This window comes from Pygoscelis adeliae, unplaced genomic scaffold (assembly GCF_000699105.1).
Source record: "Pygoscelis adeliae isolate BGI_AS28 unplaced genomic scaffold, ASM69910v1 Scaffold166, whole genome shotgun sequence".
Taxonomy (NCBI): Eukaryota; Metazoa; Chordata; class Aves; order Sphenisciformes; family Spheniscidae; genus Pygoscelis; species Pygoscelis adeliae.
In genome coordinates, this window is record NW_008825156.1 from 1,755,193 (window position 1) to 1,771,711 (window position 16,519).

The 16,519-nt window shown below is 39.4% G+C and overlaps 1 protein-coding gene across 1 annotated transcript in view; it reads right to left on the reverse strand.

Annotated features, from left to right (window-relative positions):
- The window catches only part of TRPM5 (transient receptor potential cation channel, subfamily M, member 5), a 39,888-nt gene extending 33,207 nt beyond the window's left edge, over positions 1–6,681 (reverse strand). Inside the window, exons 1-4 of the mRNA XM_009328532.1 lie at positions 6,565–6,681; positions 5,368–5,548; positions 3,640–3,806; positions 86–266 (exon numbers count right to left, since the gene is read on the reverse strand). Coding sequence (XP_009326807.1) covers positions 86–266; positions 3,640–3,806; positions 5,368–5,548; positions 6,565–6,681 — 646 coding nt within the window. The remainder of the gene's footprint in view (positions 1–85; positions 267–3,639; positions 3,807–5,367; positions 5,549–6,564) is intronic.
- Positions 6,682–16,519: the final 9,838 nt, after the last annotated feature.

Below are 16,519 nucleotides of genomic sequence, written 5' to 3' on the forward strand. Positions count from 1 at the left end.
TGCCTCTGATAAGGCCAGGGGCCCACAAGTATCACTGTAATATCAGTATTATTCAAGTTAGCATGCCTATATAGAGTCTACTTACCACCATATCCAGTACGCTGTTCTGAAATATGCTTTTCCAAGGTGAGATGTAGCTTAGTGGTTCCATCTGGCTCATCTGGTGTTATGTGATCCACCAAAATAAAATGGGAATTGTTGTGGTCCAGGGAATACAGTGGGCCTTGGATATTATCATCTGATCGGTAGTGTACAAGACTTTCATTCTAGAGAGAGGAGGAGAAATGTTAGTGTTCTTTACAAAACACAGTCCATGTTTTTATGTACTTCATCTCCATTTTTGTGTTGTCTGCGCCATGACATAACACACCACTTTTGAGACACTTGAATAGACTCTGAAAAGGGTAGATAAGGAGAATGTGTTCCTTCTGAAAGGTGCCAGATTTGACAGGACTGAAAGCTGAAGCCCCTCTTGGGCTCTGCAAAATATAGTGACATTAGTCATCATCTCTGGAACGTAGGCATTCATTCAGAGGTTTTGGAAGTGTTTGTTGGACAAATGGAAAGGGGCCATGAGACCTGATAATTGTGGATGGAGCTGTAATGTCTCAGAGGGCTAAAATCTCAGACAGTATAAACAGGGGCAAACCTATTCATTTCAGTAGTATTTTGTCCACATTTAGCCCAGTAGATAAGTTAGCCTGCTATATGTCCATATCAATTTAAATGCAGCTTTATTTAGTTGACAGGGTTATATGAGGTTTAATGGTTATTCTCAGTTTGGAAATTGCATTCTAAAAGAGTGTGTGACAGGCAGACTTTAGAAAGTGCAATCATCTTATCTTTTATTTTGGGTGAGGGATGTTATATCTTGAAAATATTTATTAATGAATTTTTGCATCAAATCACTGTCTGGGTAAAACAGAACCCCTGTTATAGTCTTTTGTTCTAAGGATTGTGCTGCATATATTCTTCCATACACACAATTTTTCAAGCTCCCCTTACTTCCTTAATAAATCTTTCTTTCCCACTGTTGCACATCCACTTTGATATATCACTCCTAGCAGCAAGCCAGGCTGTAAATGCCTGGTTAGTCTTCTTTTTCATCTTCATAATCACTGTCATGTTGCAAGTAAGCCAGATTAAAGCAATTGTTTAAGATCTGCATTTCCTTCTATTATGTCTCTTTTCCAACTGCTGCAGCCTTTGAGTTGATGAACAAAACTCCAACTGTCAGTTTGGCTATTGTGCCTGTGTATTGCATTTTCCTCCCGATAATTTTGTGGACACAGGTGTTAAAGACTTTCTAGACATAGCAGTGTAACTATGTAAGTAACCTAGTTGTCATTAAGGTATGGCAGAGAGATTTATGTTCGGATTTTTAAGAGCCAGATCTTATATGGAGACTTCCTTAATCTCAGCTTTTGGCAGTCTGCTAGGAAGAGCAGGTGCCCAGTTGAATCCTGGGGAAAGGCCAACCCAGGGGTTATCCAGGTTCCTCTCCACAGCCAAGGCTAAGGCTGATGTTGGAGACGCAGTGAACGTATGACCAGGAGCTCGTAGCAGCACTACTAATGCATAAAAACATTAAGTAGCCCAGAGGACAAGCTCCTTCACGCTGCGGGTAGAAGAGTTGAGCACACTGCGTAGCATGCCCCTAAGTGGCTTTCTGAAATGAAGCTGCATACAGTCAAACTGGAGAAGAGAAATCTCCTTCAAAGCAAGGTGAATCAGACGTGTTCCTATGGCTTCTTTCCCTGTCAGTAGCTCTGGGAAGAGTAGGAACATCAGAGGCTGTTCCAAGAAAAAAAGCAGTAAATTTGCATGTCCTTTACAAACAGCAAGTGCCACAAGTTTCTTTTACCTCCTTCTCTGTCTCTTATTTGTTGAGGAAAGCTTCTTGACACCATTAATTTGCCTTCAAATTTTGTTTTGACAGAGGGCGTGCCTATATTCTGCTGCCATGTAACAGTAAACCTACTTGCCAAAGATCTGGCCTTTGATTAGGAGCCGGAGGCACAACAACCAATAGAAAAAGGCCCTCAGGGATTTTCCTATTTATTCTCTGAAAATGTGGAAATGATCTTTCAATGATGTTTAAAGCATACTATTAACACAGAAGAGATGGGAGGGATCCACTGATTTCAGGGCTTGTTTTTCTCCTTGCTAGTGTGGATTGTTAGCTCTATTTTACACAACAAGCCGCTTGTGTTAGTGCCAAGTATAAAGAGAACTGGGTTTAGATCAACATCCCTGTCTATAGTTCCTTTGTCTTAAAGTTACTGACTAAAATCCAGAATGTCTTTGGGTGGAAGCAGTGCCAGAAGTCATAGGGTCAGGAAATATTCCTTGACAAAGGACTCTACACGAAATATTCCTTGACAAAGAATTTGGGCTTTAGTTAAAGGGGAGAAAATCTAATGCAATAAAAAGACCAGTGCACTTGTTTTGTAGCTGCTGGTTGGGAAAGATCCAGATGCATTTTGATCACTTAGCCTGGGAGGGAGGTGAAATAGTTAGTTTGCATTTGCCAAAGCAACTTTCCTGAACAAAATTCACAAATGCAATGAACCGAATTCTTTCCTCTGAGGTCCTTTCAGACCAGTTCAGCCACACAAATAGCTTAAAGTCTTCCAGCTAGAGAGTCCCACCTGGTAGAGCACACAGGTAGCTGTGCTTGGCAAAAAGGATGGAAAAAGGGGAAGTCCAATGACAATAAATTGCTGATATGGTCTGGCAGTGTCCCAGCTGCTAGCTGGTACTTGCTAGCCTATCCGAGAGAAGAACTAGGTGTGAGTTCAAAGGGCCGTGTTTGTCATTTGTTTCTTAGCTTCTGCAGGGAAGTAAAATAGCACAGAGGAACTGTAATTCATTGTCATTACACACTTACTTTATTGTTATAATATTCTGCTTAGGACAGACTGCATATCCAGTGACAAGAAGGTCATGCTATAAATTTTTTTTCCCTCCACCTCCAGGTCAATTCAGCATCAACTTGTCCTTTTTTCAGCAACTGTTTTGTTGGGTGAAGTTTTTTATTTGTTGCCTGTTTCCCCCCCCCAAAAAACTTTGATTGCTTTGACCTGAATTGTGAAGTCCCTAGAGCTCCCAATAACTAGACAAAATCCTGCATGGCTAGCATTTTTGGCCTGGTGCGTTGAGCGAGTTTTTGCGTATTAGACACCAATTCAATGACTACTTAAGAAAACTTGGTCTTGAAGTATTTATGGCTTGTGTTCCATACTAGAAAATATACTTTTTACAGTATTTATGAAATAGCTTGGAGAAAGTGCTTCTGCAGTAAGTGGACTAGGGGAAAAAAATATTTGTTACCTTACGATGCATGATTTTTTCCTGACGTTCAGCCTTACTCTGGTTGCTGATCTAATGTCTAATGCTGTCACCTGCTGGATATTTGCAGAATTGCTGCCAAGTGTACTGAGTGCGCAGGGCACAGAATCATTATGTTCTAACAATTCTTCCTGCTTTTTATTTCTGTTTCCCCCCAAAACAGACTTTAAACCCCACTTTTGTTTTTAAGTTAGATCAACGTTGTTCTGCCTACTACTTCCACATTTTGTAAAGGTGCAGCTTACTTCTGAACAACCCTGTCTGACGAGTAGAATAAGCGAAAAATACCTTTGTGTTGTCCAGAACTTCTCTGTGCTGAATTTTTCTGAGTGAAGATATTCCTATGGCAATCACTCTTACTTTGGATGAAGTACTAGCCAGTGCACGATCTCGGACTGCTTGCACTACATGTCTTGTTATTCCTACACGTAAAGCACTGGTAAAAATCCAGGCACCTGAAATGATTTTTTAAAAATGGTTAGATAATTTCTTCATAATTGAACATGTTTGTGTGTCAAGTAACATTACTTGCAGTACTGGATTTAAGGTTTTTCTAGATAGATAAACTGTAGACAGGTCTTCATGGACTGTAACTTTTAGAGTTAAAATACATACAAAGTATGTAAGACTTTAATAAGGAAAACAAGAAGAAATTATATGCCCAAGCAAACGTGCTTCCCATATCATGTGATGCAACGTTGCCATCTTTACTCTGATGTCAGTACGCCAATCAAGAATGCTGTGTCCAGTCTAGCGTCACTTACTGTCTAACTATGAGCAGAAACATTACTATACCAAGCAGGTCTGATTGTTGCACGAGGAAGAGCAAAGGGATGGGGTGGAGGAAGTTGTTGGCTTGAACTGAGGACTAAACAGTCCCATGCAATCACCTGGTAGCAGAAGAGCTTGGGCATAACCTGCCTATCTGGTGTTCTCTTTCTGTTATTCCTGTGTGTGTTGGAGAGTGAATTCTTCAGGAGAGTAGGATTTACAGCAGTAGTGCTATGGTGACAAAGAACTTGGAGAACCCTAGGTAAACAGCTAACCAACCTTTTCCAAATATGTAACATAAAGGAACTGGAGATCTTGGTGCTGTCCAGTCTTAAGTGTAGAAGGCAGCTGGAGATAGACAATATCTCTGTGGTACAAAAGTACCAAAAAGAGTTTCGGTACTGGGCTGTTTCATTACAAAAAGCAAAACTGTTACAATCTTGTCTGGACCAGTGAAGCTAAACCAAGAGCTTGCTGTGAAATGTTTACAGATATTTTTCACTTCATTTTGCAGGTATTTTCATGAAGCTATGGGGAAAAAATGTCATCTTAAATGAAAGCCACTTCCATGCATGTTCCCACACATTGATTTGTTTGGTTTTCGTTTTAAATGCTTTTCGCTGCTCTTGTCATTCATGTGAACAGCCAGGGGAAAAGTGAACTGACTTATTTTGCGTTTATACATTACCAAGGTCTTTTTGTTTAAACTAGAGTCTAATCGTAGGCTGTTTTACTAACAAAGTCTGTTCAACTCTTAGATTTGAAGAAAACAATCTTCAAAAAATAAAAACTGTTGTAACATGATTTTGACTGGTAGCTAAAAAGTGAGAATGGAGAAAACAAGAATTCTTATTTTGACCTAAATTCATTCTTGTTGAAGTCAAATTGCTATGCTCTCTTAAGAATTATTTTGCTATGGCACCAAAGAGGGACAATGTATTTGGTCCCATCTCATGCTATCTTTTCTAGTGTCATCTCTGAGGGAATAACATCAGGTAATTTTACACTTCAGCAATGGTTGCCTAGAGTAATTTGGTTTGAAATAACTTATTTTTGCTATTTCTAATACAATAACTTTCATTTTCAAAGCTATTTAAATACAGGTTGTAGGTTGCATTCAGCAAAGCCTTGAACTTCCAAAAATAATCACGTGAGCAGGCCCATTGACATTAAAAGATCGCTGGATGCTAGGTGTGAGAATCCAGTAGGAATATAAATTCCTCCTTTAAAGCCTAAAGCACTAACCTGTGCTTTGAGCTGCCTTTATAAGTCCTTTTTTTAAGGTGTCCCGTAGCCAAGGCTTCATCTGGAAATTTTCTTCTTCCCCTACTAAAGAGACAACCAAATTGGGAGCAGGTAGCTTCCATTTGTTGAGCATAACTTCGAATATAATTCCAGGATGAATGGTACTCAGGACCTTAATAAACTTCAACATACAAAACAAAAAAACACTGAATAACAATGGGACAGTAGGATACAGTAGACTATTGTTCATGGTGAATGCAGAGGGAAATTTATCATCAACCTGGTTATTTAAGAAAAATTTATTTGAGCAAGACCTGACAGAGAACTAAATACTAGGATGAATTTAGCAGGCTTCTGTGTAACTGTTATCATCTCACTAATTGGGTCAGTTCCATGGGTTAATTCTGTGTTGCAGACTGACATATTGCTCTCTTCTTTAATGCTGCTATTCTTCTTGAACTGCCTTCAGTTCCATGGCAGTCTAGCAAAGCCAACAAATTTCTTAGGCATTTCTTGTTTCTGTACTAGCTGAAATATTTGCCTGATTTCATGTCTGTTTTTCAAGGACATGTTACATGAATCTATTGCTGCTTCCTGTTCTGTATCTATTTTGGCTTTGTGCTTAAGACTTTACGATGAAACAAAATCTTAAGGCAGATTTCTGATCCTAGGAATTCCTTCTGCTCTAGCACTAATGTATGCAAGGGACTAGCTAGGAGGTGGGTCTGTCTATGTACATCCTTCTCTTGCCTATTAGCAGAACAGAGAGAGAAAACTTTAAGGAGAGTCTTGAAACAGCTCAAAAGTATGTTTAAAATTTTGAAATCCATAGTGATTAATTTTTGGCAGAAACAGGTGAAAACAGGGAAATTATGCTGGGCATCATTTGGCAAAATGAAGGAAGCTGGGCACATGATTTTTTTTTTTTTTTAAAGGAAAAAAGTGATCAACTATACTTGTAGCATGTCAGTGCAAGTCAAGTGATTGATTTCTGTATATTAATAGGCCTTATTTTAAATCACATTCATGTTCAGGAAGGTACAGTCCCTACTTTGAGTACAATGTGGTGCCTTGCACTGTGGAATACTATTATATATGTATATACCTCCACTATTACAGTCTCTAGGTTTAATGCTAAGAAGTAACAGCTGAACAACAGCAATAGTGTTAAAGGGTTAAAACTCCTCAGTGCTGTACCTTTCCACGTTTCTTCCCAGAAGCTGTGAAGTCTATTTCTCCTATACAGTATGGTAGTTCTCTTTGGAAAGCTTCCTCTATGTCACTGCTGCAGAGCTTGGTTTCCATTTCCTCCATTGAATTTGTAAGGTGATAACCAGTAGACCAAGGTGCTCACCGAGATGACAGAAAACTGGAAAATGAGAAGCTGTTTAAACTGGAGAGGCCACAAAATCCATTAATTTACATCTAGCTGAGTTTTTAGGCAAATATTTTATTCTTCTACTATTATGTTTATAAGGTTCAGCTAAAATTGGAGGTGTTTGTACCAAATGTTGGACATTACGTACGGGAGGAGGCAGATTCCACACCAAAGCTGTGTAACAAGTTGTAAAAAGGCATGAAGGAGTAAGGATCTCTCGACTCTCATTTAGCAGATAGAAAGCTGAGTTGCAAGGCGCAAGATCCTGCAACCTATCCAAAGTCACGTGGGGTGTCTCAGAGCTCAAAGGTGACCCTAATTCTACAAGAGAGAAAGAGGAGCCTCAGCCACATGCTATTGCAAGCAAGAGTAGAGCTGTGTCAGTGAGTGTCTGAGTTGCGGTTTCTTGATGTCGTTATGCATCGTGCTACTATGACTTACATTATCCAACATGAACACTAAGTAACTAAGTGATGACATTGTATTCATGTGAAGATACTTTAGGAGAGGTTTACTCTCTGCTGTAGGAATAGGCTATTTATTCATAAGCCAAAGTATTTAAGGCCCGGCTGTACTTGACAAGAGCATACAGTTCAAAAAGGCAGGTGGTTTTCTCTATACGTGGCTACAGGAATGATGGCGAGTAATCTGTCCTAGAGCAAAGGTCATATAACAAGAGTTGTTCTTCTGCATTACATGAGCCACTGAAAAGATCTGCTTGCTTTTCCTGTGTTCCAGTTTGACTGAACTGATATAATTATGATTTGAAAAATACAGATTTCAACTTGTGTGCCTTATTTTGTTTCTTTTCAAAACAAAAGCAATGAAATAGCTCTCTCCCCTCTGCCTTCATCTGCATATTCAAGTACATATTCAGTCCTTTAAAAAAATCCTTATGATAGTAAGCTAGCAATGGTAATCAACCCTGAATTAATCTTTATTTCCTAGTCCAAGAGATTTGCTGTGGACTTAAAAGGGTGTCAAACTAGCAAGTCTCTTGTGGGTCTATTAGGATGCTCCAGTAGAGGGAGCAAGCCCTCTAGCTGTTCCCTTGGGCTGGGAAGTCTCTTGGGAGCCTGTATCCTGGCTACTTCACCACTGCTGCCTCTGTATTTTCTTCTCTCCTTTTATGTTTTCTGTGAAAACGTTGTTTGGAGTTGCCTTTTTCTCTGATCTGCCTCTGAAAAGTGGTTATGGACCCTCTCGTGATTTTTTTCCCCTACAGTTATTCCACACCTTTATATCCAACCCCTGAAATTCTGTCAGAGATCACTGTTTTAAAGATGCTGTTCTCATTCTTCTCCCTGCCTGCATGCTAGTCACTTTTGGAGAGAATTGTTTATTCTGAACACTAGGATATCAGACTAGTCCAGTTAAGAGTCTTACCTAAAAGAATTTATTTTGGATTATCAATAGTAGTCACAGCAAAGCCCACCTTTTTGTTTGAGTCCACTTTTCCACTGGAGATGCAGCTTTATCTCCTAAGAGCACAGAAGACAGTATTCTGGGAAAAAATACTTAATACAGAGTCATAATAGCACATTTTGACTATTCTAAAGTACAGAAATTGCTTCCTGGAACTTGCTGGCAGAACAAACGATTTGATTAAAAAAAGTATTCAGGGATGAACTTCCAGGGTACATTTAGTCACCATTCATCACTGTCCAAGATAGCGGACATTTATTTATATCTACACACAAGCAATGAACGTGGAATAGATAGCAATTTAGAAAGTACTCTGATGGTTAATTTGGCCTCATAGATAGGCCCCAAGTGGTTAATTTTAAGTCTAGTTCTAGATCCTAGCTTGCAAAGTTTGATGATGTGGTTATCCGTGACTTCTCTTTTGGAATAAAGACACTGAGCTGCTGAGATTTATAAGGAGTATTTGTGCATTTGGATAATTAATTTTTTCCAGAAATAGCATGTTATTTGATTTTTCAGGTTAGGAATTCTGGTTCTTAATGGTAGCGAACAACAGTGAAGGAGACAAAAATAGGTAAGATGCAGAAACAAAAGCTTTGTTCACAAGCTTTTATAAGACTGGAAACTGAGGAAGGCAGCTGGTAACTGGCACTGCACAGGGCACTACTTTTTTCCCTTTTTTTTTTTTTTAATCAAGCAGTCTCTGAACCGTGACATTAGAGACTGAGAGCTTATTTTGGGGAAGTATTACTTCATCTTTCCATCCTGTTCTTGTACCACTTCTTCAGCATCCCTGCAGGCCGCTGTCTGTGATGGGATACAGAGCTAAGTGGAATTTGTTATGATCTTCTACAGCTGTTCTTGTGTTCATATTCCAAGCCAGGAAGTCTTCCAGCATCAAGAGCAGAAAAGTGGTACTGACAGAATGGCAAAACAAGTCCAAAAATTATGCAGGATTCTGAATGGTATCCATGCAAGAATATAGTGTAGCCTTATATGGAGCTGAGAATCTACACTAGATGAGATCCTGGACTATTATGGAGTGATATTTCCTAAGTTTCTGCATGCAGCTTTCAGGAGCTTTTACAGACAAAGCCAATAAGCAATGCCGAGTAGCTTGCTTTTTGGGAGCTTTTTGTTTAGAATCATAGAATCATTAAGGTTGGAAGAGACCTCCAAGATCATCGAGTCCAACCGTCAACCCAACACCATCATGCCCACTAAACCATGTCCCTAAGCGCCTCATCTACCTGTCTTTTAAATACTTCCAGGGATGGTGACTCAACCACTTCCCTGGGCAGCCTTGTTTGTTTTTAGTGAGATTTGACACTTTGACAGTTCTTATGCTTTATCTTCTACCTGTTGTTTGACTTCCAAGGAATAAATACTGTGACTTTCAGTATGATTGCAGTAATGTACAGATGCAGGTGTTCCACATCAGTGCAATGTTCCACCCAGTGGTGCTAACGGAGCAAGGAAATGTTGCTTTGGTATTTAAAGGAGTGGGGAAGAAGATTTTAAAGGCTGCTCTATAGATACTATACAAGTGGAAAAAAACAAAACCAGGAGTTCCTTATATTATGAGTTTTGCAAAATCACCAGAAAAAACCCATAAGATTTGCAGATGTGGTTCTTAAGCACAAAGGCTGACCACATTAAATGTTTCCTTACCTTCCTCTATAGCTGTCTCAGCTACTGCAGTGTAACCCCTCGCTGTTATGGGCAGAATTGCAGAGCACTGCATGGATCTGTTCAAGTACTGCACATCGCCTTACCACCACTTTGCAGTGCAGTGGAGCTTCACTACATACTGATCAGTCAGCATACTGACTGCATTATGTCCCTAATATTTGAATATATATTCAGAAGAGGATACAGTCAGCTCTGTAATTTCCTCCTGGATTGTTAAGACTTCTGTTCTTAAAAAGCATGTGGACATCTCACCCAGTGTCCCCTAACAAGCAAAGTAAGCATGTATTAACAAACTATGTAATATAATTACAGTTTTTTGGAGTGCCTTTCTCCTGCGTTTAATTCAGTCTTTTTCAGCTTGGTTCCAGCTTTCACGTAAGTCTCTAGTGGTTTCAGGGGCTATTGCTTTGAGACTTCAGGCTGTACTAGATTGCAAGTGTGTCAGGTCACAGTAATTGGGTCAAATCTTTGTGGTCGAAGTCATGACATTCCACGGCAGTCAGCTTAACTACAGTCAGCTTGCATCACTGTAACATCACAGAGTATTGTTTAATTGCAAGGGTCTGGAATAAATCCGTGCCTTGGGAAAGAATAGGCAGATAGCCAGAAAGAGGAGCATGGTCTAAGCACTTTTTGGGTGAGAGTAAAGGTAGGGAGGGAAGCAAAGAAGAGACAAAGGCTATAAACACAGCTGGATGAAAAACCAATGGGGGATGACCAGTACTTCATAACTTTCTCCCTTTCCATATACTATTTTCTGTTAAACTTTTTAGAAAATTCCAATTATTTTTTTATCCTAATATTAAAGTTTTTTCCCCTCCACTATCTGTGACATTGCCATTGTATTAAATTTGATGAAAAGATTAATTAAAGGCAAGCAATCAGAAATACTTAAGGGGTGGGGGAAAAAGCCGCAAAAATCTTGCCTGCCCCAGTCTGTGCATTCATATTTTAACTTTTGTGTACATATGTATATATCAAGCAGTCTTACTTTAGTTCTGGTTCAAACTCAAGTACTGATTTTTCTATCGAGGCTGCTGCTACATATTTAAGTTTGTAGGTCAAATTCTGTCCTAGATGTTCCCGTTGACTATAAATACAAACATCTATGGAAAGAATGTAGCTCTAATGATTACCAGATTTGAAATATAACCTAGAAAACTATTTCTAACTAGCAAAGCAAGTTAAGACAATTATGAGGAAAAGACAATTGCCAGTTCCACCTACGTCTGGAAATGTGAGTCAATGTCATTTACATTAGGGGTGGCCTGATTAAATCATTCCAGGTGTTAACCAGTCTCATGAATCATTATTTCTTTAACCTTGTAAATGGGAGCTGTTAGAATTGTACCATTGTACAACCAGTGCTTGTGACGCTGGAGTTTGCAGTGTACTTAGCCCACTGTGAATGTGCAGCTCTTCTTCCTTGTGTGGTAAGAAATGACAGATGGTTCACCTCCAGATGGGTGACAAGAATGCGGGTCTGTTTCATCCTTCCTTTAGATTTTAACCAGGGTTAGGTTGTGTCCATGGAAGGAAGAGAGGTCAAATTTGAGCCTTTCAAACATACCTTGTGAAAATGGGCCCAGTGAAGGGATCGCTTGACCTCAATCGTTGTCTTCAAGGGTATGGTTCGATTAAGAGAGTAGGCGTATGGTAGTCATTAGCTCTCAGGACTCAGCAGTAGTAAGAATTCTTCATACCAGCATGCTGATCAGCAGGCTGGGACACACCCTGACTTTTAATTACTATTAGATTCCTCCACCCACTCAAGGCATACATTTGAATATGTAGGTGAAATGATTAAATATAGTAATACAGTAGGCCCAGTATTGTTGATGTTAAATAAGTCACAAAGCCTACCCTTAGCTTCAGTGGCAGATGGAGCAAATCCATTGGTTTATAAACTTTAAGGGAAGCTTTCATGTGGAGCAAAAGAAAACTACACCAATTACTGTGCCCTTACTGGTGCAGGGTGAGCTAGCAATGCTAACGAGCCTTAACTATTGGTCAGAAAAAGAGAGGGCTTACAGTAATGATGCAAGTGAATAGTAAGGGGGAAACTGACAGCGGAGACAAATACAATGAACTTTGCTTGAGCAGGAACAATCAGCTACCAACACACGTAATGGGATACCATTGGCTAAATCGCAGTCCTGTTGGAAAGGATCTAAGGGTTACAGGCAGAGCAAACATAAGTGAGCAATGCTATGCTGTTCTTGCAAGAGAGAAATGCTTTATAAGACAGTATAAACAGGATAGCCTGTGTGAAGTCACTCAGCTGTTTGTCAGAACAGCTTTAGCTGCAATATTCGGTTTGGGTTTCGGTGCCAGGTTTCAAGGGAATTACGGACCAGCTGGAGAAGGTTTGAGCAGGAGCAACAAGAACAGACAGAGACTTTGCACTAAAAGAGAAGGAAAGCTTGAGCTAGTTAGAATTGTGTACCGAAAAGCAGAGAAGACTGCAGGAAGGGAAAAGGAGACTGTAATAGACTACCAGTGCAAAAGGATGATAGGAAAGATGTGTTCTTTATATTTGTGTCTAGGACAGCAAGTAACGGGCTCAAGGGAAGAATGGTAACAAGGCTGCTCAGGGATACAACGGTAACCACACTTGGAGAAATACTTCCTTGGAGAGAGTGAAACCCTTATACCACTGGTTAGGGAGCAAGTAAAGCAACCAGGCCACAGTCCTCGATTGTGATGGAAACTGTATATTGTTACCCAAAGAACTTGACCTTAACCTGCATGTTATCGCAACCCTAAGAGCTGGATATGTGTCCGCAGCTCTGATCCTCAAGATATACATATGCTTATGTAACTTTACTAATGGAAATGTTCCTACTGACTTTAGTGCAAGTACTCACTCAAGGAAAATTGCATCAGTGAGTTTACTGGGCCAGTGCCAGCAACAGTGTAATGGAATTATTTGCTTCCAATAGTAGCCACGTTTTCATTCCTGTTTTGAATTAAAACATAATAAATATGAAGAACAAAGCAGATGCGGGGGATCAGAATAAAGAAAACCAAAGAAGCGACGAGCAGAGTAAAGACTGCAAAATTCATACTCAATTTCAGCCTGTGCTCCAAAGATGAATTGGATGGACTCTAACTGGTGTGTATGTTTAAGTGTGAAGAAACAAACCCAGTATTTTAATCAAAAGTAAATGCAACAAAGAACAGGAGGTATGAGAAGGCATTAACTAGAATCCAGGAAGGGAAAAATATGTAAACCTGCTGTGGGAATATAAATATATGATGTGAGACAAAAAGAAGAATTTGTTAGTTTAATGTTATTAAATGCATACGTATCTGTGTGAGAGACTGATGTATATACATCTATGTGCAATTATACACATTATCTTGCTTATATTTATGTTGCAGCTTTGGAAAATGTTTGTGAGGAATTAGCATATTCAAACTCTGGTAACGATGCATGAAATGTTTCTGCATCACAGCCTAATGACAAAGCAGAATCATCTGCCATGATTGCCAAGGAATTGCTAAATAAAGCATAAAGACCTAGGGATGGTGAAATACACCAGCAGAAAACATGGCCAGCTGTCCTGCATAGGGCTTTGTCATGCCTGTAGCAAATAAATCTTTGAGAATTTCAGAAATAGAAAAAGGGAACAAAAGAAATGTGACTGTCACGACAAGCGCAGCTTGAACTGTAGTACATTACGCTTCTCTCATGTTCAGACAGGAGGGCTAAGAAAAGTTGTTAACTGCCAGAGATGAGAGCTGGAGGGATGTAACAAGTATACAGCAGATAACCCGTGGAAATGCTTCTCCATACTTTGACTAGGACAGAGAGAGGCAGGCTAGTTGAGGTTGACAGCAACCTTGGGAATGTGTTCACTAACTGGAGATTTTATGAGTTTGCAGACACAGGGCTAGACAGGGGCAAACATTAATAGAAACAAGGAACTTGAAGCAAAATCACGCAAAGAAGTGTAGCATAGAAATGGCCTCATAAAATAGAAGTTTGGGTTAAGTTTCCAGATAAATTTATGTGAATTGGCCCCACTAGAAGCTTTCAAAAACATAAGTGTTGTCAGTTTCCTTTCTAGAACAGCAGTTGTTATGGAATGTTATTTCAAGTAATTCCTCTTTACTGTATCTGTGCATAGTCAATAATTGAACAAAATATCAGAGGAGGAAAAAATTATTTTAAAAACCCCATCAACACCAGCAAGCTATAAAAAGATGTGTGGGAAGAGAGCCGTGTTACTGAACCAGCATAGGCTTTGTTTTAACATTTCTGGGGTATGCCTCTGGAGCCTGATCCTTCATGTAATTGCCAGGACACAAAGATGTGAGGCAAATCAAGTATTCGCAGGAGTCTTCCCATTAGTTTCTAGGAGAGTAGATTGTGCTTTGGTTTGGATAGGGTTAGCACCAAGCCTTTAACAAATGAATGTGCAAAATGCTAATGCAAATATAGGTACTTTGTCTTTTTTGTTTCTGTCTTCATCTGCTTAACACAGTAAAGACCATCAGAGGCTATTTGGATAATATACTTTTAGTGAGTTTGCAGAAATTTGCATATGGATGTCAGCCACTGAACTTCATAGAAGTGGATTTATTCTGGGGAGAAAACCTGAGAGGGTGGAGGGGTGATAAAAGGGAAATGTAGACATCAGGGAAGTAAACAATGGAAGGAGCAGATGGAACAGATGAGAGAAAACACACAGCAATGCTGCTCGATTAAAATAAAGGGAATGGCTGTGCTTACATAGCACATTGTATATGGGGTGTGGGGGGAGGCTGAGGCTAGCTTCAAATACTCCTGGACCTTCACTGCTCTGTTCCCACAGCATGCCATGCCACTTTGTAGCTGTGCCAACACAACTCTTTGTGTGGTCTCACAGTGAACCAGACTGAGTTTTTTGGTGAAAAAAAGAACTCACTTAAAAAGAACTCGTTTTTGCCAGGTCATTTTTCAGCAAAATCAGTTCACTAATCTGGTATACATCATGACACGCAAACTCCTGAAAATGATGTATTGCGAAACCACAGCCATAGTTCACGCTAAAAGAAAATACAAGAACGTGGGAATAGTTCCAATTCAAAACAAGTGCTTCAGGAAGGGCAATGTTCAGATAACGCAGACAAAACCATACCTGAAAATGGATACTGGCAAATGAGTACTATTGAAAGCAAAGGACACAATGAATACTACTGAAAGCAGAAGTATTAGAAAATAAAAAGGACCACCACTTGGGAACTGGAAAGGCTTGAAATAATCTAGTGTGGTTTTGCTCAAGTCAGCTAGTATTTTTCATTTGTTAAGATCTTTAATATATCATACTTGTAGAATCTGCAAAAATTCACAAATGTTTCTCTTGATGCCAACAGCTGACTTCACAAAGTTAGCCCCTAGCATTAAGCTAAGTACCAATCTCTATAAATTCCACTTTACAAGCTATGCTAAAATAATCTTTACCTCTTCAAGTTTGTCATGTGTACAATGTTCTTCTTTTTGCAATTTCATGCCTGTAGCCATGCATTTTTTTAATAGAAAAGAGCAATTTTTACAGGGGAAAAAAAAAAACCTGCACTGTGTTTCCTTGTGGGACTGCTTTCATCGTCTCCTATTTAAAAGAGCTTGTTCATTGCATTAGGCAAATTTTGTGAGCTCAAAGGGGAAGTATATTCAAAACCAAGAATCTCTTTTGCATAAACCATATACAAGGTGTACTTTGAGAGAACTGAGGAAAATAATTTAGTCTGTTTTGTTTCTTAAATATAACAAAACTGGAGAACAATTTTGAACTTAGTGCATTGTGCAAAAACGGTAGTGGCAAAATTGTTCATCAACTGTTCTAAGTTTTTCCCTTGATAAGATATGAACCTCTCTCTATCTTTTCCATTAACTCCAAAACTGAAGTTGCATTTGGACGTGGTTGTGAATTTCAGGAAGCCTCAGGCTTAAGCACCTGAGTTCGCTCGGCCATGTTGCGCATTTAGAAATCAGACCCACTGGATGCACTATGATGTATTTTTTAAATCTTTTTTCAGAAATTTGGATCTCCTGCATATAGCAAGCCCTGCCAACCCTAGATTTTAAATATATGCCTATCGCTCACTACAACAAAGCCTGCCCTTTCTTTTTTCCTCTGGATAGTATTGATTTTTTACCCTATAGTTGCAGCAAATAATAGCTGATTTGCTCTTTGGCACTCTTCCTCAGGTTACTTATCAGATAGGTTCAGATTAGATCCAAATGAATGAGGAGATTATAAGACTGCAAGGCACAGAAGAAAGTGTCTGAACGTGGCATATAGATGAAAATGGTTGACCTAAGGTTGTTAAGGACTGCTTCAGTGTGTAGGAGAAAGAGGGACTGCACTTCTTCTTGAGTGTCCCAAACATATTAAGAATATCTCTGCCTGCAGATGGACAAGAGTCATGTGTTGGCACAGGGATTCCAAGTCTGTCAAATTCACTGTGTACTAAAAGCCTCTGTTGCTTCCCCATACACACATGCTTTCCCTATGTCTGTAACAGTTCTGCTGGCAGGTGTACTCAGGGCAATAACCAGTTATAAGCAGGAGGTAAATCTTCAAACATGGTGAATTCTGTGCCTGACAGAGTTTAATGTTCTGTAGGAGAGAAATAGAATAACAGATGCTTCCCTTCACTTGGTGTTTA